This window comes from Chrysemys picta, chromosome 3 (assembly GCF_011386835.1).
Source record: "Chrysemys picta bellii isolate R12L10 chromosome 3, ASM1138683v2, whole genome shotgun sequence".
Lineage (NCBI taxonomy): Eukaryota > Metazoa > Chordata > Testudines > Emydidae > Chrysemys > Chrysemys picta.
Window position 1 is genome coordinate 96,212,684 of NC_088793.1, and position 27,534 is coordinate 96,240,217.

Sequence of the window (27,534 nt, forward strand, 5' to 3'; positions counted from 1 at the left end):
GCTTATTCTTTGCTCTTCAAGGGGTAGATAGAATTTGCTTTCCCCATGTCAACTTCTAGTAAGAAGCACACATAAGAGCATTGAGCTAGCAAAGGCAGCCAGAGGTTTCTGGAGCAAGTGTAATCTATTTTCCCTGGTAAAAACTGGGCTCTCTCTTTGGGTACATGGTTTTTATCCTTTCTGTATGAAATCAAAAATATTACCTTAGCTTGCTTGTATTGCATATCTTAGTAAGATGTAAAATGAGGAACAGCTAGACTGTCTCTCTCAGTAGCCAATATAAAAGATAAATGTTAGAATATAGCCTCACTGGCACACATACATATGCTTTGTGCATGTGATGTAACTGATGTGGATGTGACAGAAAAGCAAAACTTAATATTTTCCAGAATGTGTTCAAAATAAACTTAAAATAAAATGTTTCAGAGTAGCAGCCGTGTTAGTCTGTATCCGCAAAAAGAAGAACAGGAGGACTTGTGGCACCTTAGAGACTAACAAATTTATTAGAGCATAAGCTTTCGTGGACTATAGCCCACTTCTTCGGATGCATATAGAATGGAACATATATTGAGGAGATATATATCTCCTCAATATATGTTCCATTCTATATGCATCCGAAGAAGTGGGCTATAGTCCACGAAAGCTTATGCTCTAATAAATTTGTTAGTCTCTAAGGTGCCACAAGTCCTCCTGTTCTTCTTTTTTAAAATAAAATGGCATGTTTTGTTAGTGTACAGATAGCTAGAATTCAGAACAAATGCATTTTCTTGTGCAGTTCACAAGATGTTTTGGAAATGCTTTACTTTTTGCATAGTAGACATGGAATACTTACTCCATAGCTATCTGATCTCTTACCTGGTAATTTTTTACCCTTCTATTTACGTGCAGGTGCAGCTGGGACAGGCAGATATAAACTGTCCAATCACAGAGTGCAGTGAATACCTGGATGAAACAACTGTCCTCTACAACCTGCCACATGATGACATCATCAAGTATAAATACTTCCTGGAACTCAGCCGTATTGACTCCAGCACCAAGCCATGCCCTCAATGCAAACACTTTACCACTTTCAGGAGGAGAGGTCACATTCCAACCCCAGCGAAATTGGAGAACAAATACAAAGTGAGCATGCTCACCAAACCTATGGATTAGATGACACAGCTGTGAGCAGCAAAAGTAGGACAGCATGTGGTGGGCATTAAATGGGCTTTCCTCCATTACTGGAGCCTAATGTAAGCTGTGATTTAGAATATGAATCTATAGTATGATACCTCTGAATAACTGGTCAAGTCATGTAACAGTTCAGTTGTCTGTTTGAACTTTCTTGTTATTTATTTCTTGTGGTGGTAGAACAGTTTTGGCCATTAAATTTTCATGGTACCTTGAAAGGTGACTGAGCCCTTCACTTTCCTCTGTGCACTAACTGAACATCAGTTTGGTCAGAAAAGAGGTAGGGTCTCTAAGATTGACTTTCATAATTAACCAGAGTTTTTAGCCACACAACTCCAGTCAACTTCTCACAATTATCAAAAATGTTTAGGTACAAGTATAAAGCCCTATGTGTTGGGGAATGCTATGTTGCTCATTTGCTTATAGGTGCAACTTTTTATTTTTTTAATGGATAAGTGTTTTAAAATTCCCCAAAGGTAATCTAATTATCAGTTGCTTAGAATTCTCCATTATCCTATTGAGGAAGGTATGATACCGGAGTGTCAAGGAAGGTAGAGGTGAAAAAGATGTATCAAATATTTATCTGTCCTCCTGTCATGCCAGAACATAATACTCTGAGAGGGGATTTACTGGGTATTAAGATGATGATGGTACATATGCTCATAGCCAAAAAAGCAAAGTGCCATCCACTGTGCCTACAGTTTGACTGAAACTCAAATGCATAATGCAAAAATGACTAGTTATAGGTAACTACTGTCCAGTCGCTTGTACTAGTCACTTGTACTAGATTTTCTCAAAGTTGCTTAACATTCTGAGAGCAAGTGTATGTGTATGATAAGTGATTAAGTTTTAAAAATGTGTTTACAACAGTGGGCATTAAATATTTTTGGGGAGAAAAAAAATCCATATCTGAGGAATAGTGTTAGTTTAGTCTTTAACACTGCTCTCCCCCCCCCTTTTAATTTTTTTTTACTTAATTTAAATCTTGTTGCTTCAGATACTTTTTTTTTTTTTTTTGTCGTCACCATTTTGAGGAAGCAACATGTAGGATGACAGTTATTACACATTTTTCACAACTATTTTACTCATTTCCTCTTTCTTCACTCTCCCTTTCCATGACTTTATGGTAAAATACTAAAGATGACAGCACTTTTTTATATAGTAGAGCCACATTTTATTAGTTTATTTTATTGGAGCCTACTTACTGCCATTTACATATTATTGGTAACCTCTAAATAAGCTGCAAAGATGTGTAGCATGTTCTGTGCCTTGAGTCACCACCATTTGTGCTAGAAAGCCCTCTATGGTGGCAAATGGCAGAGTTATTTCAAAGGGCGACATGATTCTGGGCATGACACTCAAGATATCATCCTTTGTCTTCTGAGTATTTTATCAGTTAATTTAAGAAACATTTGTTAGTAAATGAAAGAAAACTACCAGCTCACGATTAAGAATATTGTAACTTGCCTGTCACAATCACTGGTTTTTGCTGCTTGCTTTAATGACAATAATACAAATTTTCCAGTCTGTGGAATATGCTGGTGTCTCGTTGGGTTTCAGGTCACTCACGATGTGTCTACACTGCGGCCAGGAATGAGCCTCCTTGCCTGCTTGGACAGATTCATGCTAACAGGGCACTAGCTATAGTGATAAACATATCAGTATGACATTGTGGCTCGGGCTTGAGCTCTCAAGCCTACGGGGTCGGGTGGGCTTTACAGCCTGAGTCGCAACATCCATACTGCTATTTTTAGCGTGATAGCTCGAGCCCCATTAGCATGGGTCTGTCCACCTGCCCTGGGAAGCTCGCTCGCTCCCAACTGCAGTATAGACACATGCTCAAGGGAAGCTGGATTCACAATGACAGCTTCCTGGGCTGTGACCAAGCTGTGCTTATCAGCTTAGTTAGGAGTAGTGTAAAGGTATTTGTCATCTTTACCCCTCCCTCTCAAAATCCTCAGGCACTCCAGCCATCAGGCTTCTTCAGAGCATAAATTAGAGCAGCCTTACAACAGTTGTATTTTATACTATCTGTCCATGTCCCCAAGGGACAATTCAGCAGCTGAATATCGCTGAGGTAGAAGGACACACTGATCACAGTGCTTACACTTCTAGTCTCATCCTAGACAGGGAGCGTCACTAAGTGGCCTATTAAGCTCAGTCTAGGGCTTATAGGAGAATGAGGCATAATATATATATTTTTTGAAACTGTAGGCATTTCCCCAAGGAATGTAGAATTAAATATGACTGTGTGAAATAAAGCTTCATGGTAACATTAGTTCTTTTGTTACATTTATCCTTGTTGGATAGACCACTGCATTTACAGTAGAACCTCAAAGATATGAACACCAGAGTTCCGGATTTACCGGTCAACCAGTCACCCTCTGCAACTGGACATAATCAGGCAGCAGCGTGGGGAGAGAAACACGCACGGAAATACTTTATTACCTTGGGAGCACCAGGTTCAGGGCTTTAGATGTGTGTGTGTGTGTGGGGGGGGGGGAGACACGCTGAGGCTCGGGGTTTCAGCCCTGTGAGGGGATACTGGGGCTTGCCTTTTAGCTACAAATGGAGCACTGGGTCCGAGCCCCAGCATGCACGTGCGCTTCCCCCTCCTCCACCCACACACCCTGAAACCAGGAGCGGAGCCATGGGGATCCCTGGCACTCCCCTTCCCCCCAAGGCCAGAAGCCGGGAACAGAGCCACAGGGCTTAAGTCCAAGCTCCAGCGCTCCCCCAGATCTAAAGCCCTGAGCCCTGATGCTCCTGAGTGTCAGAAGCCATGACCCCCCCACTGCCCGGAGCCCTGACACCACTCTCCCTCTCCCCCCCGCGGCAGCCCCAAGGCGTGCCTCCCCCCCCCCACCCCACCCCAGTGGCTGAAGTCCGTAACGTCTTGTTCAGAGTTACGGACAACCTCCATTCCTGAGGTAACTCTGAGGTTCTACTGTAGCTTTATAAGTGTTCTTCCCCTTTTTTTGTAGACTTGGTCTAAGATCCATTTGGTAAGTCTGGACTTGCTGGATTGTGTTCCCTCAGAATGACTGAAAATCATGCCTTTTCACTTTTCCTTGTGGAACCGAGTTCATTTGAGGCTATCCTACATTTGTGTAATTTGGTAAAAAGCAGTAATCTTTCTGTGACAGAGTCCTCCAGATGGAAATACTTGAAAATGGCAGCCTTTGGACAGCTTGCTCACATGAGCTATTCAGGTCACCTGTTTTTGTTTCTACTAGTTACACTTGAAAGAAATGGCTGGTTGCAGGTCTGGTCATCTGTCTCAGTGCATATCAGAGTAGCTGCTCTGTTTGCCGTTACTGCTCATCAGATTTTCTGGAATTATTTATTTCTCTCACCAATAAAATGTGTGATGTATGGAGCTCTCCAGTCACTGCTGCTGTGCCCACAAAGATTACCCTCCTGGGCTGCTGTTACTGTGCTCAATGCTTCTTTTCCCTGCTCCTCACTCCATCTGTAAATTATACCAGAGGAAATTCTTCCTATTGGCCATTGAATAAGTAACAGGAAATATATTGCCTTCAGAAGAACCAGCTTACATATGTGAGGCTTACAGAACATCAGCAGTGGGACTGAAGTCTAGAAATACTGTGTCAGTAGTTCATTTTTACTCTGAATAGTAATTCGGGGGAGGGGGGATGGATTTTTGTATCTCTTAGAAACCAAGAATACACTTTTACTAGATGTAAAAAAAAAAAAAATAGCATACTCACATACTCAAAATAATTAATACAGTTTGAAAACAATTATTACAAATATTCACATACCTTCTAAAACCTAAATTCATACTAATCTCAGCATTGTTTGTTTTCCTTGCTGCAGATGAGTCTTCTACAAACTAAAGCCTAAAGATCAGTTGTTGTTGATTGTATTCTAGCAGTGATTATTAGAGACATCAATCAAGATCAGGGCCCCATTGTAGTAAGCACTCTATGAACATAGAGTTAAGGGACACTCGCTGCCCTGAAGTTTAGAATTTAATTCAGGGGTTTCAAACTCATTTTGTGGTGTGGGCCTAATTACCCATTCAGTCAGTGGGCTGGGAGTAAAAGGTGTTAACTGATTTTTCCCAGAATCAATAGAGTTCTGGCCACTGGTGCCTAGAATGTTTCCTTTAAATTTTGGAATTGATTGGTTAGGGGGTTTACAAGTTACTGCATTACAGATAGACTGAGAAACACTCGGCAGCAGTTGGCCAAGCTTGGAAGGCCTTCTAATTATTACAACTGCTGAAGGTCTTCAGTTTTTAGAAGAGGTAACTATGGCTACATATTCATTTTGGAGTGGAGATCACAAACTGAAAAATCACAAATGTAGCACATGTCATTATCTACTGTAGAATACCAGCTCAGCATAGGTTACTACGTCTATTAGCAGTGATAAGTGAAAGTTTTTAAAGACTTTAAAACAAGTTTGGAGGACACTCTTCTAGGCTGGTAGACCAGTAATTAAAGCTACGAGCTCTGTGTGTTGATCTCTAGGGATGTATGCAAACCTATATCAGTCTTCTGGGAAGGTAGGATACTGAAAATAATAAGCATCCTACTCTGCAAGCTCTTTGAACAGCTGAAAATGTCCATATCTTTAAAAAGCAGGCTGGTGACAGAAATGCTTCTGACAGGCAGAGCAATAGGAAGTATGCATGCTTGTTTAAAAACCAGGCACCATGAGACTGACTCCAACAAGAAACCCAGCAGAGGCTTCAATATTTTTAATTTTGTAGAATTTTATCCGGGGAATGTTTGTATTGGGGATAGATGAGCATAGCTGGAAGGGGAAGGATTAATGTAATCTTTAAATGCAACTTTCAACATAGGGGAGATACAGGGGCCTGTCAATTTTGTCGTCCCTTTTTAAAATAGGACATATTTGTATCCCTGCATACCTATGTTCACGACCTGGCTATTCTATGAAGTTGTAACTCCTGGAGAATGTGTTTCACCTGACTCTTAAAATTTTGTAATATTTTAGGGCAGGAAGTGCTCTCTAAGTGGGTTGTTTTATGTCGGTCAAAGATGAATCATGAAATGACAGGGTTGGAAGTGACTGGATTTGCTTCTGTACTTGCAGAAACAGTCTTATATGGTATTACTTTTCCCATAGTGATATTTAATGTTATTTTTAAAGGGGTCTTATTTAGAGCTCAGTGAAATTTTTCAGACAGAGAGTTTATTTGCTGAAAAATGTGGTTTTGGTGTTCTGCTCTTCTTTGAGTGCTTGCTCATGTCGATTCTATGCTAGGTGTGTGCGTACCACGTGCACAGTTCCTGGAGATTTTTCCCTCTGTGGGGGCTGACCTATGCGCACCTAGCATGAAATGGATATGAGCAACACATCTTGAAGAAAAACAGTTATGGAAGGTTAGTAACCGTGGTGTTTTTTTTATGTTTTCTAAACAAAATGTTTTGTGTTTTTGTTTAGAAACTTAGCTAGATTTATTTTACAAAATAAAACACAAGTTCCAGGTTGGAAAGTCCACTATTCACCGAACCAAAAAAACCCAATTTTACATTCAGCTCTAAACTTATCACTATGGCATTACTATCTCCATTATGCATTACATTATCATCATCAAAAGTGCCTAAGTGACAGAAGAGCCAAAGATCCATTGACTTGCAGTGAGACCGAGGGCTGGTCTACAATGAAAACTTACATCGGCATAGTTACATCTCTGAGGGATGTGAAAAATCCACACCCCTTTGAGATGTAGCTATGCCAACCTAACCATCATTGTAGACAGCACTAGGATGATAGATTTCCATTGCGCTAGCTACTTCCTCTCCGGGAGGTCAATTAACTACAGTGATAGTAAAACCCCTCCCGTTTCTGTAGTGAGTCTACATTGAAGCATCAGAGCAGTGCAGCTGCAGCTGTGTCACTAGTGTTTTAAGTGTAGCGATACCATGACTAAGTGCCAAAGTCTCTTTGAAAAATGGGACTTAAGCTCCTCTGTCACGTAAGTACTTTAGAAAGTTTACCTAAGGCCAGGAGGTTAAAGAAACAAAAATTTAGTTACTTATAGCACATCAAATTCCTAGCAGAAAGTTTTTTAAATATACTCTTCTGTTTTTATTTATTTTTTGTTTTTATCTTGGACATTGAAGATCAGTCAGTTTGACTTTCATGTTCTGATGCACTGTCACCCACGAAAGCTTATGCTCAAATAAATTTGTTAGTCTCTAAGGTGCCACAAGTACTCCTGTTCTTTTTGCGGATACCGACTAACACGGCTGCTACTCTGAAACTTGTCACAATCTGCAATATTTGGATTACAAATGCTGCAGAGAAGTACTTAAATGCAAACAAGCTTTCATTTTTTTCCTAAATAATCATGGAAACATTCCTATTAATATATTAACTCTTTTCCACAATCTTTGTGCTGCCTTCCTTGAAGACTACAATAGTCCTTTAATTACATGATCACCTACTTCTTGTCAAGTGCAATATATTTTGTTTTTACAATGTTGTATGTGTGTATGCAGCATCTTGTAGTACTATGTAGCAATACTGAGTTCAAAGACTGGAAAATATTATATGTTGAAAGTACTAAGTAAATGACATTTATACAATCTACAGAAAGCAAACTTTCAGTTACTTCATATTGTGGTATCATATAGGCCATCTAACTTAACAGCAAAGTTAACTGTCTCATCCTTTGAATTGCACATAAGGAAGGCTGTACTTGTTAGAGAGAGAGTATGTAATGCATGACAGCCTAAAATATTAAAATTCATAGTTTACAGAGGAGAACCTGCATCAGAATTCTGGCACTGATTCTCTACCTCCTTGCTTTGTGGTTTTCAATTGTACCTGTGCAAAGTGGATGAAAACACCATTAAATGAGAGCAGTAGGAAGACAGTGTGAGCCCTTCAGGGCTTTTTTGGGCGGGGGGCTGGTCTACACACACATTTTAGAGTGGTTGTGTTACCCCATGGGTACACATTTAAATCTGATTGAATTAATTGACCTTGCCTCTGTAAACTTATAGGGGCAAGATAAACCTATGTCAGAACGCCAAGTTGCAATGGTTTAGTTAAATTGATTTAGAATCCTACCTCACATTAAACAGGTGCAACTTTGTGCAGACCAGACCTTTGTGTTTGTACAGGGCCTAGCACAGTAGGTCTGGGGCCTCTAGGTACTACCTCAGTACAAAAACTATTTGCTCTGTGCATATGTAAATTACTACACTAGGTACAGGGTAGTGAAAATGAGGTCTTGTAAATCTTTAAAATGTGAATGCACCATTGTGCGAATCAGAATAGTGAAGGAAAAATACTAAATGTTACACATCTAATTTAAAGCATTTAAATTGTATTAAAGTTTGTAGAAAAAGCTATGATATTACCTGAAAACACATTATCTATCAGGTAACGAAGGTTTGTACCAAACTGCTTATTCACAAAAGGGCAGAGTGCAGAATTGTGCATTCAACACTAACTTTAGCCCAATCTAACAAAACACTTACCATTTGAATAATTCCATTGAATTCAGTGGGATTGCTCATGTGCTTAAAGTTAAGCCCCTGTTTAAGGATTGGGGCCTTTGACATCTTCTGATCTTGAGTAATTAATCGTGAAGCTTTAACGTTTTCTTAATATAGTTTCTTACATATAGAATTATAAATTAAATTGGTACTTCCTTGTATACTTTTTTAAAGACGATCAGTCTTTTAGGTTTGTTTGACCTTAGCTGTCATATGAAATTGAGATCTTAATTAAAATTAATTATAAAGGTGTTTATAATGGTGGTGGTGATTTTTTCCACAGACATTCAATGTCCAACTTGCAAATTTGTCTGGTATTTTCTTGTTTCACTTTTGTTTATGCAGATCCAGTGTCCAACTTGCCAATTTGTCTGGTGTTTTAAGTGCCACTCTCCCTGGCATGAAGGTGTTAACTGTAAAGAATACAAAAAGGGAGACAAGCTGTTGCGTCACTGGGCCAGTGAGATTGAACATGGGCAAAGGAATGCCCAGAAATGTCCAAAATGCAAGGTAAGCTATCCTCTATTAGGGCAAAACATAAGCTTTCAGAATTGCATTTGAATAATCTAAATAATTATCCAAACTGAGGCTTCTGTTTGTTTAATATTACTTCAGCAAATGTATAATGGAATGGATGCATATTAAGGAGGTGCTGGGCTCCAGCTTCATAAATAAGATTGAGCTTTGAATTTAACAAAAAGGTTGAATCCCTGATTTATGTATAAAGAGTGTATTTTCTACAAAATTATATTGCTTTATTCTCTGAGTTGAGAATGTAAATTCCCAGAAATTTCAAGTAAATATGAAGTAAACATTATTCTAAAAATAGGTCCTTTAAGAAATTTAGTACCCCTCTTCGTATTTCCCTTGTAGTTAAAACTCTCTCTCGTGGTTGAAGTGTTTTTTAGGATTAATGGTCACTTTTTCATAACCTTTTTCAGTCTCTGCTGAAGAAGAAGCTTTCAGTTAAGAAGAATGTTCTACTTAAGCAAATTTCATTAATTTTCCTCTTTCAAAATGGCCACCTTTTCCCACTGTTCAGATGGGATCGAGACCACAGGCTGTTCTTAGCAAAGTTGACTACTGTTTTCATTCACCTGAATTTTATGTTGCTCTTCTCCTACTTCCAGCAGCATGGGAGGCCATGACCTTTCCTTAGGGCAGGGTGGTTTTACTCCTATTTATAAACAATGGGAAGTGGAGGTTATTTTGAAAGAGGACATCCTACCTAAGGGCAGCCCTTGATTGTTTGTAGGGGTGATGGCTGGCACTATGAAAGTAGGCAGTTCTTTGGAGAAATTCAAAGATTTTATGCACTAATCTCTGTCATCATAACTTTCAGTTAAGAAAAATAGCAGCAATAATTACCACTTATCCTAAATATTTCCATTTTTAAAAAAGCATTCCCACGACAACAGATCTGCTCACCAGGGAGTCTAAGATGGGGAAACCTTGTGCATGGGGAAGTGTGCAGGAAGGAGGGGGGAAATCTGGTGCGGGAATGTACAGGTATGTTGGGGACAGGAGGAAGGGGGATACTTGATAAGGTAAGGGCGAGAAGTGCTCTCAGGGATTTGACAGGGCGGAAGGGAGGGTAAAATTATAACATACGCTCCAGTCGCAATGCGAAGCAACCGTAAACCCAGTTCAACTAGCCAATATAGTGGTGCCTTTTTGTGGTGTTCTAAGGTGGGGTAAAGTAGATACAGCATACTGTGTAGTCTGGCCACAAAAGTGTGAAATAAAAAAATAATTAAAGTTGATACCTCATATTTTCAAATGATTAGAAAAATATTATGGTAACTTTTTCATTGGGTTTCTTGTTTACTGTTCATGTATGAAATTTAATAATTAAGAAAGGGCAATTCACAAAGTACACTTCCTTAAAGTAAAATACATCATATGGATATTGTAACTGTCCTTAAACTCTGGGTTTATAAAGCTTGAAATTTAGAGTTAACCTTACCTTAACATGTTTGGGTTTCTTTTAAAGTAATGGAAAATGCACAGATAGGGCATCCTAACAACCTTAACTCTGCCCTGTAGTGATACCAAGCAATAAATAACATGATGATTAAAATGAAGGCATTTTAGTGTTCAGGGCTCCAGATTAGATTAATTTTATGTTTAAAGACACAAATATTTTGTCTGTTATCTCACATGATGTCACTACAAACACAGAGTTACGGTGGTTTGGAGCCCCAAGCTGAGTATCTCCATACCTTAACATGTTTGGATTTTATTTTAAGGTTAATCTTAACTCTGAATTTCCTGGGCTTATAGTGCTTAATTTTGGGATAATTACAGCATTTCTAATGTGTGTTGCTCTAAATGACTAATGGAGTTTCAACTCCACCTTGACATTTTTGTTGTGGAATTGATAATAATCAGAAATGTGTTTAAAGTAACTGTGAAAACTGAGCTTTATTTACCAGCCTTCCTAAATCCATATGAGTCCCCAGATTTTTGACAGTAGTGCCAGTTTGGCCTCCTTGAGGTTTTTAAAATCTCTTCTCGCATTGATTTTGGTAAAATTTTCCAAGATCTCTCTGATATCGATATCACCATCCATTAGTGTCATATGCAATGATCATCAACTTTAAAGTAAATCTTCCAGTTCAATAAAGCAATTTTTTTGGCAAGTATTCAAATCTTTGGCTAGAAAACTGCACAGTATTTTAATAAGAAGAGGATGTTTATCAGTATACACTTGAGTTTGTTCTGATTATGGGGAAGGAAATACCCATGATGTCATATTTTTCAGTGAATGGGTTCATGTGTAGTGGGGAAAGACAATTCCACTTCTCAGAACTTTTGCTGCTTTCTCTTCGATTTTCATGGTATCTTTTGTGTGTAGTAAAGGGAGCCGTTAACAAAAGTTAAAGCATGTGAACTTGTTAAATTCTCTGTTTTCTTAAATTCAAGTATGTGATATGATCGTCTCTCAGAGCTGGTCAAAACTTTGAAAAATTTCCAAAAAAAAGTAAAATATTTCAGAACATGGTTTGCAAGCTCTTATACTTGTTTTTGACCAGCTATGAGTATCTGCTTATCGATATCTTTCAATATATCTAGGTAGTTATGTGGCCAACATCACCATAATATCTGAGCATCTGGACATAAAGCCCAAGATTTTTTTAGAAATAGAAGCCTAAAGTTAGTTGCCTAAATCTATATTCAGCATCTGAATAAAGAATCTTATTTTCAAGTGTGCTGGGCACCCGGCATCTCTCGTTGACTTTCATAGGAAGTGTTGGATGCTCAGAACTTCTGAAAATCAGGCCACTTATCTGGGAGCCTAAAGTAAGGGCTCCTGTTTATGGAAAAACTTTGCCGAAGAGTTCAGGGTCCATGTTTAGGAAATAATAATAATCTTGCACTCCTCAGTCTACTGAATTTGGTGGGTTGGGCTATGAAACAAAAGGCCTGGTCCATGCAGAAAAAGTTAGGTCGACCCAACTACATCACTTGGCTGTGAAAAATCCACCCCCATCCCTGAGTAATGTAGTTAAGCCTACCTAACCCCCACCGTAGACAGCGCCAGGTCAACAGAGGAGTTATTCCATTGTCCTAGCTACCACTTCTTAGGGAGGTGGATTATCTATGCCAACAGGAGAACCCCCTCACGTTGTCATAAGTAGTATCTACACTGAAGTGTAGCTGTGCTGCTGTGGCATTTGAAATGTAGACAAGTCCAATGTGTGGGAAAAGTACCTTTGTTAATAAAAGGCCTTCTGCAGTTCAATGACGTTTGTTTAGAAATTCGGTATTTCTGTTGAGTTGTAATCTGTGTATGAGGAAGTGTGACTATTGTTTATACAATTTTTTTTTTTCCCCACCGTGCCAGAGGATGGATGTGGCAGGTCTTCAAAGTTGAATGTTTTGTGTTCTGATTTGAAAGTAAATTCTTGAGGCTGTACTGTCTTTCATGTAGGTCACTCTTTTAATTCATTTTGGTAGTGACTTTCTCCTCTAACTACTTAATATTAAACCAAAGCTGCATTAGTATCTGAGAGGGAATTCTGGTTGTTCAGCATTCATCTTTGGAGGAGAAGAGAGTTCTCTAAGCTTACGCAGTCTGACCAGTTTGTATCAAAATATTATTTGTTTAAGCAAGATCAGATCTGTGCAACTGGCAAGTAATAACAAAATAACTGCTTAGAAGGATTGCAAGGTTGCTGTGTTTCTGCTTTTTCTCAACAGTTATAGCACAAAGTACACCACCACCGAGTCTTACCACTTTTCATTTGTAGGTCTCAAAGCACACAGAAAGATCTCAGGAAAGGTGAGCTGCACCACGAAATAGCAGTTGTAACTTTTACAACTTTTTTTTTTTTTTTTTTTCTTGTATATGAAGTAGTGGGATATCTTGAAGCAGATGGAAATCCCATGTGCAAATTAGAAAAGGAGGGGGGAAGAAGAATCTGCAACTGATGTACTGTTCCATTTGATCTATCCTAACTTGTTCTAGGTCCAGTGCATTCTCACTTGAAGTACTTCATTAAAACAGCTTTCTTAGATACTCTTAAGCAGTAACATTTGTAATGTGATATGGTCAAAATCAGCCATTAAACCAGGATAATACAAAAAGTAGTGAAGCTTAAATATTAAAAGGAGCAGGGTATTACTGTTTGTTTGTTTTAAGCAAACAAGATTGAAGTACAGGAGTACTTGTGGCACCTTAGAGACTAACAAATTTATTAGAGCATAAGCTTTCGTGGACTACAGCCCACTTCTTCGTTATGCATAAGGTGCCACAAGTCCTCCTGTTCTTCTTTTTGCGGATACAGACTAACATGGCTGCTACTCTGAAGATTGAAGTATTATCTGTTAAACTGAGAACATATTATGATTTATTTTTAAGTACAGTTATACTTTTTCTGTACTTCCACTGGATCTTTTTGAATGGCTGTGTTTTGCGTCTTCGTGTTTTCCACCAACTCCCTTTCCCAGCAAAAAAATCCAAATGCTATCCCAAAAAAAAAAAGTGTGGCCTTTTTTGTGAATTACTTACTAGATCATGGTTTTTTTGTTTTATATAGAAGGACAATGAACATTTTAATGCTGACTGAATATTCTATTAGGACCAAAGAAACAATGTAAAATGATTTGCATACTGTTATGTGATGGAACACAAACTTTATTTTCATATTCCAAGAAGCTGAAGACCGATCTGAATCCCAGTTTAAGGATAAACTGAGGCTTCAGGAACTGGTGATACAGGAAAGGAACTTCACTTTCAGAAATGGATCCTTCCTGAACAAACCCACCAGAACTTCTGTTACCTAGGAGAATGTTAGAGGAGCGTGTGAAAGAGGATGCAGTATTACTTGTATTGCGTACAAGTAGCTTCAGTACAGATACGACAATATCCTGCAATTTCTAGGACAAAACTAATGGAATTAAGTTAAACCTTGTTGAATCGTGGTTAGTTGTTTTTGGGAACTCGTATTAAACATACAAATGTGCTATTGTGGTGTTTTATGTATGAGCATCAAAGGACTTTTGGGGACAATATGTGTGAAGTGAATCTCCTAGGAAACACTTGGGGTGCGAATCCATCCTTTTGAAGCTGTGCCTTGAGCAGAAAACCATTGTCTGGCTGATTATCTATTCATAGTCTCTTCAAAGGCCCAAACTGGATAAATGAGTGACTCTGAGTGTCATGTGAGGGTTCTTGTGGGTTTTTGGACTGCTCACCTGCCAGAGTCCATGTTGGGGTGATCTCTGGTAAGTTTATTAGCATGTGTGTCGTTCTTGTTTTTTAATGTTTTCTCTGTAATGTTTTACTTGAAGAATAAAATGTGCTTGCTTAGAAAAAGCTGTGTGGTAACTTATAACTGTGGCAATTATATTGTGTGTCTTCTCTGAAGAGAAGACAAAAGAAGCCTTCTTAGCCAGCTTGTCTTTTGCTGGAAATATTACAGTATTGGCAGGGGCCTGTACACCCTGGAAATACCCTAATCAGAAAGATGCGAGACTCCACCCACAAGAGGCAACTGCTGGGGAACTAGACAGCTAGAGTTGGTGCCCTGGATGAACCAGAGGGGAAAATACAGATGTAGTTGTGCTGAACTGTGACAGATTCTAAGAGATGATCCTTTAAATGAATCCTACCTAGTATAGCTTTGCAAATAGTTATACGTGTAGAATTTCTTTTTTTATGTACCTTAGGAAGTGTCTAAAGAAATTGCTGTTTACCGAAGAGACTGAGCCAACCTTCTTCAAAACTAAATTTAGTTTTACACACACCCACCCACCCACCCCCCATATTTGATCTGTTGAGAAAGAGAGGGAACCAGGTCTGTTGTGACTAAGAAAAGCTAAACAATAATTTCTTATTGTAGCAAGTGATGTTGGAATGGCATTTGAATGGATTTATGATTAATAATATTTGAATTTCAGTATTTCATTATGGCAATATATTTTAAACCCAGAGTACAATGTTTGCCTAAACTTTAAGCTCAAGTATAGTTTGTCATTTGTTCAGAACCTAAAAACTGTAGCAAAGCAGGGAAGTAAGTTTGACTTCTTTTGATGTAACATAGGCTATGTATAAACTACATACTACTGGTGGTAACACATAAGGATCATGTAGGTACATGCATTAGTGAAAAGCAGGCTGCATCCACACTTCGGGGTGTAGGTATGGGTGTCAGTGAAAGGCTGCGGCAAGGGAGAGGCAGTGGGGAAAGACTTCAGCAGCTCCCTGCTGCTGGAGCTTTGGCTCTGGCCTGAGGGGAAGCCACAGGGAAAGTGTCCAGCGGGAAGCTGCTTGAGCCCTTCCCTGCTGCCTCCCCACTATCAGAGCCTTTTCCTGCTGCTGGAGCCTTTTCTTGCATCAGGGAAAGATTCCAGCAGCAGGGAGGCAGCGGGACACTATGCTACTAAAAATAGCTTTGTAGACTGGGAAGGCACTGCTTGGGCATGTAGAGAGCCGTGCTGGGTACATACCACATGGTTCAGGCCTGTCTATACTTCCTAAGCAGTGCCTCACCATCTGTAGTGGTATTTACACCCGTGCTAGGGAGGCACTTATTGTATGTACGCTACACGCCACAGTAAAGAGTGCAGTGTATATGTACCCGAAGAGACAAACTGGTTATTCTCATCAGGAAGGCATAATGTAAAAGTATTGCCTCCAAAGGGTACCATCTTACAAGTTCTGCCTCATTCTATGAGCAGGTAGGTATTGGGGGAATGCTGATGTGACCCAAGAACCTCTTAATGCAAACTGCCAAAGGAGGTGTAGAGGGAATACAGGAATGTCATGACTCTGGTGTGTGCATTCTAGATCACCAAAGAATGTCATGTAAGGTCTCAAATGAAAACTGGTGTCACACTGTTCATTATTCCATTGTGAAGTGCATGTACAGATATTGTGGAAGGAGTTGTGTACGTACTGAAAATATGTTCTTGAAGTCTGAATCCTGGTACTGGTCACCGGCAAAGGTGAAAAACAGGATTTCTGTCAGATGAGAGATTTATCCATCTATTTGTTTATATGTAAATTGTGGTCTTCCTATGGTCTTCCTATCACGAATCTGAACTAAATGCAAATGAAGATTGTCAGAATTTCAGAACGAAACTAACAACAAGAAGAGTTGGGGGGAGAGAACTTTGTCTAGAGGTGCACTCTAAAGGTTTGCTTGACTATATTTGTGAGGCAGAGAAGACAGCTGGGCACCTTTCACTGAGGAAGTAAAAGGACCGCAATTTTTCTTCAGGAAAAAAGGGTCTCAGGCAGCCTTGGTTGAAAACACTGAGGAGAACTTTGGGTAAGATAAACTTTAGACAAGTGAGTAGCTTGTTAGTTAAGGTTTAATTTTTAGGAAGTGTGTTATGATTTTGCTTTATATGGTTATATGTAACCATTTGTTTCCAATATTCTTACTCGCTATTACTTGAATCTCTGTTCTTTGACAGCAAATTTATTCTTGTTTTCATTCTCAATACATCAGAGTCTCTGTTCTTTGACAGCAAATTTATTCTTGTTTTCATTCTCAATACATCAGAGTGCTGTGGTTTTAAGCAAAGTGCTGGTACTGAGTTGAATTTTACAAGCTGATGTGTACCATTCCTTTACCAGCGGGTCTGATCATTCTGAGTGTGTTCAGTGGATAAAGGGCTGGACACTCTAGCAATGTTCCAAGTATTTGGGGGTTGCTGTGTGCCTGTCACTATCTGTATAGAGAGAATGAGGCATAGAAGCTTGGAAGGCATAGCACTTGTGTTGCCAGAGGCTGTCGGTTTCAGGGAACTGATTCACAGCAGGCGTAGATAAGATTTACTTATGCTAAGGGTAAGTGATGGTGAGGAACCTCACAACCCTGTGGAGCATTACAGCTGATTTGTTAGTTGTGGTGCAACTTTTCGTAAAGTCAGCATATCACCAATAAAGTGTTACCTTATTTATGCATTTTTCTGATTTTTCTTAAGTTGGTGGGTGTTTTTAGTGTTACAAGAATGTTCCCTTGGGGAATATCTGGGGAGATCTCTAAGAGCATTTCTTGTTTTCCAACATTTTGAGGTAGGTGTTTTGGAATTTCAACAGAGCAGAAGGCACCATTGGGCGGCCACAACTTTAATCCCACCTTAAATTTTTTGAAAGTGAATACTACCTTACTGTATCTGACTGAAACATTTATTTAGGTGTAGCTGCTGCCTACAGGATATGCTTACACAAGCAAGCAAAAACATGTGCTGTCAAAACACAATATGTTATATTTAGCCTTTCACATTTGTAAATGATAACTAAAATGGCAGGATTGGGGTTTCTTTGGATTCTGTATTACATGATTTATGACTAAATAATTTGTTAGCTTTTTTTAACTGATCCTGTGTGTTCTGTTTTGGGATACCTAGTGCAGTGTGACTTTCTGAATAGTTCTGCTTCTTGGTGAAAAGTCCTGGGTTTATTTCAGTCAGAGAGGTCTAGAGCAGTATAAAATCTCCTGTATACATATCCGATGAAAAGGAATATAATTAGTATACCCATTTCCTCAACCAAAAGTTTTTGAAAATTCTTGAAAATAGTATGGTTAAAAACTCCCCCACAAAATTCCCCTTCTTCCTCAGATGTAGTTCCTATACAATAAAACAAGGAAGTGCTGTATGTAGAAAATGTGAACTTGCCGGGGATATTAGGAGAAAACACATTTTAGGATGACAGAAGAAAACTTTAAAAAGCTGGTGAGTTACAGTTGTGGAACTTTGAACAGCCGAAGGAAGTTAAGTGAACAAGAAAACTGGTACAAATCAGGACATATTTACTCTTTTTGTGGATCAGATATTCAAATTAACATGAGTATCATAAAATAATCCAGAAAGTTGACTGTTGGGTATTTCCAGTTGAATCTTTTAAGGAACTCTCTGGGCTCCTTTTTATTGAAGGAAGCGAATTAGTGCAGATATATGAAAGGATTTAAATCTACAGCGGGTTTCCTTTTTGAAAGAAGTGTAACAGAGGTTAGCTAGTCATTTATGACACAGTAAAATTGTTTGAAAATGTTTATCTGGAGGATTTTTTTAAGGGCTCTTTCTTTAAAGAGGATGTTTATTGGATGGAAAGATAGTTATGGTGGTACAAAAGATGGGGAAGAAGCTTAACTTTTCAGCTGATAGCTCATTAAGTAACTTGCTCTAAAATATTGTTCACTAGAAACTCTCATTTAGCCAGCAGAGCAGGTGATCAGGGTGGTTCGGAGTGCCAGAAACATTTTGATTGGCAATTCCTCCCCACAAGTAGAGTCAGCCCTGTTAGCCAGCTCATATATACTGTAAAGAAATATGCAGTCATTTATGTTTATTACATAGTTACAAAATAGCCATGTAGATGTTTAGAGATCTATTCCAGACTCTGCCACTGATTCAATGCGACATCCTGGCCAAGTCATTTAGCTCTGTGGTGCGATTTGCCCATCTGTAAAATGGGTATAATTTCCTACCTTCTGTAAAGCACTGTTGGATCTTGAATAAAAGTGCTATGTAGGCTTAATCCTGTAATATGAAGAATGTTCTTTGACTTCAGTGGGAGTTAAGGGTGCTCGTTGCTATGCAGGGTTAAGCCAATAATAGATTCTTCAGAGATTCAAACTGTCTTCTGTTTGGTTATTCTCCTTTCTCCATTTCTGTGTTGTCCTCCTCTATAACAAAGAAATGAAGTTTATCAAGCAACTGAAATGTACTAATTATAGCAAAGTGAATTTCTAGGGCTGCACATTCCTTGTGGTGGTTATTGCATGTCATACTCCTGCTGTTTTGCCCAATAGGGTAGAAACATGCAAATAACATTTGATCTATTAACAATCACTTTTCCCCAACCTTTAGCTGCATGATCCATCTCCACTGGAGGATTATAGAGGGGGAGGGAGAAATACCCATCTGAACCAGAGCTGAAGTTTATCAAATGAAATGTCATTTCTGAATTTCTAAGCATCCTGACTGAATTATACAGACTTCATCTGGCACTGTTATTCTCTGCATGTGATATGAAGCTCCAGGAACAATGTTAAAGATGTGTGGCCAATTTTTTGAAACTAACCTGAATAACAATAAAGTGGTAAATTTTGAAGAAAATGTTTTACAATTGAAAATACAGTCCCTGGAGAAAAAGTGAAGCCAGTTGCTTCAAAGTTACAGCTTTCAGAGGCACTTGTGTACGTATTCTTGGGGATGTACACTCAGGTCTGTGTAATTTCTTTTATTGTTCCCTCTAGCCTCTGCAGGTTTATTCCATGTTGGCCTCAGTGAGGAATCTCAGTTCATTTCTCAGTTTTCTTTGGAAATTAGGGACAAATATATATATTGCATGTGGAGATATTTAGCTTTTTATCTGGAAATAAGAAAACACATCTCACAGTTATAGTATGAAAGTTTCCTTCTTATGTTGTAACATCCCTGCAGACAAAAAAGGAAGATCAGGAATGGTGCGGGTCCACTGCTCAATGGAAAACATGATCTGGGAATGGAAGATGTTAGGAAGGCAGAGCTGCTACATGCCTACTTTGCTTCAGTCTTCTTACAAAAAATAACAAGTGACCGGAAGTTACCATAGACAATAAAGGGGAAGGGATGCAGATTGGGATAAAGAACATGTTAGAGATCTTCTGACCAATTTGAATGAATTCAAGTCAGAAGGGCCTGATGCTGTTCATCCCAGGTACTGAAGGAATTAGCTGAAGAAATCTTGGTACCACTGGCAATAATATTTGCAAATTTATGGATGACAGGAGAGGTCCTGAAACACTGGAGCAGGGCTAACGTCTCCTGTATACAGTCAGGAGCCAGGGAACTATAGATCAGTCAGCCTGACTTCAATACTTGGGAAACTACCAGAGCAGTGTATAAAATATTCAATTTGCAGATACCTGGAAGTTGAATCGGTGATCACTAGCTGCCAGCATGGATTTACTAAGAACAAATTATGTCAAACCAGCTTGATTTTCTTCTTTGACAGGGTACATGGTTTGGTGGATAGGGGGAAAGCAGTGGACATAATATACCTGGACTTCAGCAAAGCTTTTGACACAGCCCCACATGACATTCTGAAAAGTGAGCTGGAGAAATGTGGAACTACGATTTAGTGAATACATAATTGGTTTAACAACCACAAACAAAGAGTGTAACTATTAATTGAATGATGTCAGATTGGAGGGAGGTCTCAAGTGGGGTTCCACAGGGATCTGTTCTGGGTCCAGTGTTATTTAACATCTTTATTAATGGCCTAGATGTAGGAATGGAGAGCATACTGGTCAAATTTGCAGATGCCACAAAGCAAGGGGGTAGGGGGTTGCCAACACTTTAGAGCATGGGTGGGCAAACTTTTTGGCCTGAGGGCCACATCGGGGTTGCAAAACTGTATGGAGGGCCAGATAGGGAAGGCTGTTTCTCCCCAAACAGCCTGGCCCCCGCCCCCTCCCACTTCCCGCCCCTTGACTACCCCCCTCAGAATCCCCGACCCATCCAACCCCTCCTGCTCCTTGTCCCCTGACTGCCCCCCCGAACCTCCGCCCCATCCAACTGTCCCTTAACTGTCCCCCGTAACCTCCTGCCCCTTATCCAATTCCCCCCCCCCTTACCATGCTGCTCAGAGCGGCAGAAGCTTGCAACCCCGTCGCCACTGCAGAGTTACTGCAGGGGGATAGGACAGCAGGGGAGGGGCCGGGGGCAGTCTCCCTGGATGGGAGCTCAGGGGCTGGGCAGGACAGTCCTGTGGGCCATAGTTTGCCCACCTCTGCTTTAGAGGATAGAGCTAAAATTCAGAGGGATCTTAATAAATTGGAGAACTGGGCTATAGACAACAAAATGAAATTCAACAATGACAAATGTAAGGTGCTACCCTTAGGGAAGAAAAAACAAATGCACAAATACAGAATGGGGGATAAATCACTTGGCAGCAGCACTGTTGTAAAGGATCAGGGAGTGGTGGTGGATCACAATCTTAATGTGATGCTGTTGCAAAAAAAGCAAATGCCATTTTAGGTTGCATTAACAGAGGCCTAGCATGCAAGTCATGGGAGGTGATAGTATCGCTCTACATGGCGGTGGTTAGGCCTCAGCTGGAGTACTGTGTCCAATTTTGATCACCACTATATAGAAAGGATGTAGAGAAACTGGGAAGGATCGAGAGGTGAGTGACAAAGATGATCAGAGGGATGGAATGCCAACCATATGAACAAAGGCTGAAGGAACTGGGTATGTTTAGTTTGGAAAAGAGGCCATTAAGGGGGGATCATAATAGCGGTCTTCAAATATTTGAAAGGCTGCAATAAAACATATGGAGAAAAGTTGTTCTCTCCTACCACAGAGGGCAGGACAAGAGCCAATGGGTTCAAACTACAGAACAGCAGATTTAGAATAAAATTCAGGAAAAATTTCCTAACTGTAAGAACAGTAGGACAATGGAACAGACTGCCTTGGGAGGTTGTGGAAGCTCCTTCACTCAAGGTTTTCAAAAGGAGGCGGTGGGAAAGCCATCTGTTTGGATGATTTAGATGCACCAAATCCTGCATCTTGGCAGGTGGTTAGACTAGATGACCCTTGCAGTCCCCTCTAATTCTATGATCCCCTCAGTGAGGATATTCTAGTTGCTCATCTGCAGAAGCCATAGTAAGTTCGGCATTGAGCATCTGTATGACACTGAAGAGCTCCTCTATTTATCTGAGCTTAGACATCCAAAGCAGGGTCATGATACCTGATAAAAGGTGCTTTGGATAATCAAGGTTGAAATATATTTGCTTTGGAAAGAGTCACATCAAGAGTGTGTAGCAAAAATTTCCAATTTGAAGATGCATGCACCTTCAGAACTTGTTAGCTAATACTGGCAGCTACTTCATGACTACCACTGGGAGTACGGCTAGGATGATAGGGCTGAGCTTTGGGGGTGCCCCGGACCAGCTGCCTTCCTGACTGTGGGACTGTGCAGCTCCATGCATATTTATGGAAGAGGAGGATGGGGATGGACAAGGACAGCAATAAGATCATGCAGTGACTCAGTTTAAGTATGTGCATGGGTGTGTTTTAGTGGTTTATTTAAGGGTGGGCTTAATATTGACGAAAGATATTAAAGATATGAGAATGAATCTTCAGGGATAATTCCCTTATTCTTGCATGCTAAGATTTTTTGGGATACTCTTTAGTAGTTGTCAGGTTGAGGCCTATTCTGACTGCAGACACTAGGAACTGGGATCCAGAACTTGAAATGTTTTGTCTTTTGTGAGGTATTTTTTATACAATTTTCAATTTTATATACAAATTGGGGTATATCTGGTAGTAGTGTGATAGAAACGCCCGTCATTCTGTTGTGTGAGACATGTTTGACCCTAGGCTCTGCAAAGTGGTGCACTTTAAAAGTGATACTTTGGTCTCTTTTAAAGTGTAAGTGGTTGAAAGTGGTGGTGTAGAGAAAATGTGATGCTAATGATGATTTTCAGCATCTTCTGCTCCCTGATGTAGTAGTATCACTGACAAGGATCTCTGAGCTGATGCCATGTCTTTTTCTGAGGAAAAGTGCCCCAATGGCCCTGCTTGTTTAGATAAAGAAAAAGTTGAAGGGGTAGAGGAAGAGAGACGTAAAATGGCCACAGATGATATGGGAGAACTCATATCAGAGAAGGGGATGTAGAAGAAATACTTTACTCTTCAATTTAAAAAAAAAAGTGTGGTGGGGGTCGTTTTTAGTGTTCATGTTATAGTAGTGTCTAAGTTGGGGGTTCTCATACTTCATTGCACTGTGACCCCCTTCTGACAATAAAAATTACTACATGACCCCAAGAGGGGGGACTGAAGCCTGAGCCTGCCCGAGCCCCACTGCTCTGGGCAGGGGGGCCAAAGCCGGAGCCCCACCACCATAGGGAGAGGGGCCCAAAGCCCAAGGGCTTCATCCTTGGACAGGAGGCCTGAGCCCCGCTGCCCAGGGCTGAAGCCAAAACCTGAGCCCCAGGTGGCCCCAGCCAGTCTAATGCCAGCCCTGGCGATACCATTAAAATGGCGTTGTGACCCACTTTGGTTCCTGACCCACAGTTTGAGAACTGCTGGTCTAAGGTATGCTAGTTTCTGCTCAGACATAGGAAGACAGTCCCTCCCTTAAACTGCTGATAATCGGAAGAGAGCAATGTGTGTGGGGGAGAGACAAAATACAACTTAAAATTTGAGTGAAGATAGGAACACATCTTGTTTCCGTGGGTTTTTGTTGCTTGTTTTTGTTGTACTTTGGGGGCAGAGGGTGGGGAAAGCAAGAACTGGGCAGTGGTGCAGAGTTGGGTTTCTAGTTGTGATGGTAAGGGTGGAGGCTGGACCGTTTTTAGAAGGTGGCTCCAAGTATAAGGGGCAACAGACAGAGGCATAAACGGGTGGTAGGAGATAAAGTATCAAGGGTAGAACATGTAAAGCACTATCCAGCTGCTTCTGAATGTCTCTCAGTCAGTTAGCTGACTCTTTAAAATGAAGAATTTACAAGTACTTTTACCAGATCTGAGCTTGACGTTTTGCAGGGCCCTGTGCATGAAGTGCAGTGTGCAGGATCCTCATGCAGACATCCATAACTTGTACATTAGGATGGCAAGGTGGAGAAAAGGGGAGTTCAGCCGTTGCAGTTGGGACCAACATGCTTGAGGCCAGGAGGGCTTGAGCTCACTTCCATTTTCAAGGTGGAAGAGTGTCATGACAGGTCAGCAGGCGGGGAAAGGTGCCTTCCTAAATTATGTTTTTCAGTACTTTTTTAATTGAACTATAGTTGTAGTACTGAATAATGTAACTGAATAATCACCAGAGTTCTTATCCTTTTAAAACTGCAATAACATTTGGATTATTTGGAGAACTCCCATGGGATCTTGTCTGGGATGCAAAAAAGATTGTTCTCTTAATAAAAAAAAAAGGGGGGGGGGAGATAATTGGGGAGGTAATCCTTAAGTGGAATTCCAGAAGTGAATTTAAGGGAAATATTCAGGTTTGCTGCTCTATGAACAAATGTGTGAATGTCATTGTACACTTATTGAAGCCAATCATATTACTGATGGAATGGCTGGGACAGTAACAGGGTGACTTACTCTGGGAATAAGTCATTGTGACTCTTCATCTGATCTTTGTTCCAGATAATTATTAGGTAGTACCTGCTTTAATGTTTTTTTTTTTGTTTGATTAAATTAACATTTTCTTTTTCTTCCTCTTGTGCTCATAAAGATCCACATCCAGAGAACAGAAGGGTGTGACCACATGACCTGTTCACAATGTAACACTAATTTCTGTTACCGCTGTGGGGAGAGATACCGCCAGCTCCGTTTCTTTGGAGATCACACATCAAACCTCAGTATATTTGGATGCAAATATCGCTACCTCCCTGAGAGACCGCATTTAAGGAGATTAGTGCGAGGCTCTGTCTGTGGTGAGTGGATGATGTGCCTTGCAGAGAACTACATTATGAAGTGATGAGTGGTAAAAGTATTAACTAATTAACAATTGGTCCAAAATGCATCATAGACTTCTTATAAAGAAGTTGGGTTGTTTCAAGATGCTTCATTAAAAATATAAACAAATTTAGCATTTGGAATTTTTAATCAATGGGTTACGGGTGAATAAGCTCTTTTTTTTTACTTTTACTTTTCTAATGGACTTCTCTTGTATTGGAACTTTTTCGTAATCGGAGTGTTACTGTAGCAAGCAAATTGAAAAAACTTTGCATCCCAAAATAAAACTCTTTTAATGGGGAACTGAAGCATATACTTCCGGAAAGATAAACTTATAGTTGTCCTGTGCTTACATTTTCTAAGTATTCTTTTGTTGTGACTTAGGGCATTTAAATGAATCCTTTGTTCCGTGTTGTATCCTAAGAAACAAGGGTGCTGTGGTAAACATCCTTTATGAAATACTCAGATTTAAACACTGGAATTCTACATTTCTCTTTTGCATTCGGTCCCATATTATTTTTGTGCCCCCCCCCCCACACACCTGTTTTGATTAGTGGGAGAATCAGAAAGCTCTTTTTGGATAATGCAGTGAAAACCACATTGGTGGTCTTATATAGTAAACAAGGGCATTGTCCCAGTGATGTTACCCTCCTGTTTGTCTCACTACCAGACTTAGACCTCTGAAGCACTAATGCAAAACAATGCTCATCTACAGCTGACTGAGAATTTTCTGTCAATGTTTTTTCCATTGAAAAAAGTTTTCTGCAGAAAAATGTTGATTCTCTCCCCCCCCCCCCCCAAAAAAAAAAAAGTTGTATCGTCTATTTTTGATCTGCTATCTAAATGTAATTTTTTGAGTTGGGTCATCCTGAATTAAAACATTTCATTTCATGTCAGTTTGACATTGAACTGTGCCTATTATAGGGCCTCATGGGAGTTGTAGTTTTGACATCGCTTGCCCTGTCCTATTCTACAGTCTAGACTAAATCACAATCTCCCCTTTGGTTGAACTACCGTGGTGCATCATGGAAGATGTTGTCTGGCCAAGAGAGGAGAATGGGGTCATGAGGAACATGAGATTCCATGGCAGCTTGAGTGGACATAGTTCAAAAATGCGGCAGTGAAACATTTTGATTCAGGAATATCAAAATACTTTCAATTGAAAACAGCAAAATGAAACACTTCAGCACTTCTGGATTTACATTTTTGTAAACTTCCCATTCTGAGTAAATTTCTGACATTACAACTTTCATCCCAAAGGAGGAAGAAAGCAAATGTTAAAATATCAAAAATGTACCTCAGGACAAAAGTTTTGGTTTTTGATCATCAATGCTATCACATTCATGGCCAGCCACCTCATTGAACTTTAACTTTCAAAGGTATTATACTGGTTTTGAGAGTCAACATGGACTAGAAGGAAGTTATGAGACTGGGTGAGAGGAATTCCTAACTTACAATCTGGGGACTTCTGACTGCTTTCTTTGTGGCCTTGGGCAAGTTATTTTAATGTCTCTCTTTCGCCAATTCTGTAAAAAGGGAATAATATTACTTTACCTTGTAGGTTTGTTGGGTGGAGTAAATTATTTACTTAGTGTTTCTGCATCAGTTTGAGGATGCTCTTGTAAATGCTAATTTTTTTTCTTATTATTCTCGTTTGTTACTCATAGTTTAACTAGCATGTGATGCTGGTGAATCCTATTCCAAATGTATTTTATAGAGTTACTACATTTTATTTGGGGAAGACTGTTGTCCTCCCTTCTCTTTTCTGCTTGCTTCTGATCCCCTTTGCTTAGCTCATCATCCTTCCTTTTGCCCCTTCTCTCCCCCCACCCTACCCCGCCACACATTTATTTTCCCTTTGCTCTATCCTCTTCTTCCTTCCTGTCCCCTTCTCCATATTAGGGTCTTCTGATAGCTGTTGTGCTCTTTGCTTTTGCCATAAGAGCGGCCATACTGGGTCAGACCAGTGGTCCTTCTAACCCTAGTACCCTATCTTCTGACAGAGGCCAGTGCCAGATGCTTCAGAGGAAATGAACAGAACAGGGCAATTTTGAGTGATCCTGTTCTCCAATCCCAGCTTCTGGCAATGGGAAGTTTATGGACACCCAGAGCATGGGATTGTGTCCCTTACCATTTTGGATAATAGTCTTTGATGGACCTATCTTCCATTAATTTATCTAATTCTTTTTAGAAACCAGTTATAATTTTGGCCTTCACAATATCCCATGGCATTGAGTTCCATAAGTTAGCTATGCATTGTATGAAGAAGTGCTTCCTTTTGTTTGTTTTAAATCTGTTGCCTATTAATTTCTTTGGGTGACCCCTAGTTCTTGTGTTATGTGAAGGGGTAAATAACACTTCCACCTCTATTACATCCCTCTTTAGTTGTCTTTTTTTCTAAGATGAACAGTCTTTTTAATCTCTTCTCCTCTAGAAGCTGTTCCATACCCCCTAATCATGTTTGTTGCCCTTCTCTGCACCTTTTCCAGTTCTAATATATCTTTTTGGAGATGAGGCAAGCAGAACTGCACTCAGTATTCAAGGTGTAGGCATGGATTTAGATAACATGGTTTTATATAGTGGCATTATGATATCTTCTCCCTTTCCTAATGGTTCCTAACATTCTGTGATCTTTTTTGACTGCCTCTGCACAATGAGCAGAAGTTTTCAGGGAACTATCCACAATCCAAGATCTCTCTCCAGAATGGTAATAGCTAATTTAGACCCCATCATTTTGCATGTATAGTTGGGATTATGTTTTCTAATGTGCATTACTTTATACTTTATCTTGAATACTGCATACAGATGTGGTCTCCTCATCTCAAAAAAGATATACTGGTATTAGAAAAGGTTCAGAGAAGGGCAACTAAAATGATTAGGGGTTTGGAACGGGTCCCATATGAGGAGAGATTAAAGGGGCTAGGACTTTTCAGCTTGGAAAAGAGGAGACTAAG

General features: G+C 39.8%; 1 protein-coding gene across 2 annotated transcripts in view; it reads left to right on the plus strand.

The window, feature by feature from the left end:
* RNF217 (ring finger protein 217) overlaps window positions 1-27,534 on the plus strand; it is a 91,155-nt gene that overhangs the window by 34,390 nt on the left and 29,231 nt on the right. For both annotated transcript variants that reach the window (XM_065588511.1, XM_008177755.4), the window contains exons 2-4: window positions 889-1,122; window positions 9,021-9,185; window positions 24,357-24,558. In XM_065588511.1, coding sequence (XP_065444583.1) covers window positions 889-1,122; window positions 9,021-9,185; window positions 24,357-24,558 — 601 coding nt within the window. The remainder of the gene's footprint in view (window positions 1-888; window positions 1,123-9,020; window positions 9,186-24,356; window positions 24,559-27,534) is intronic.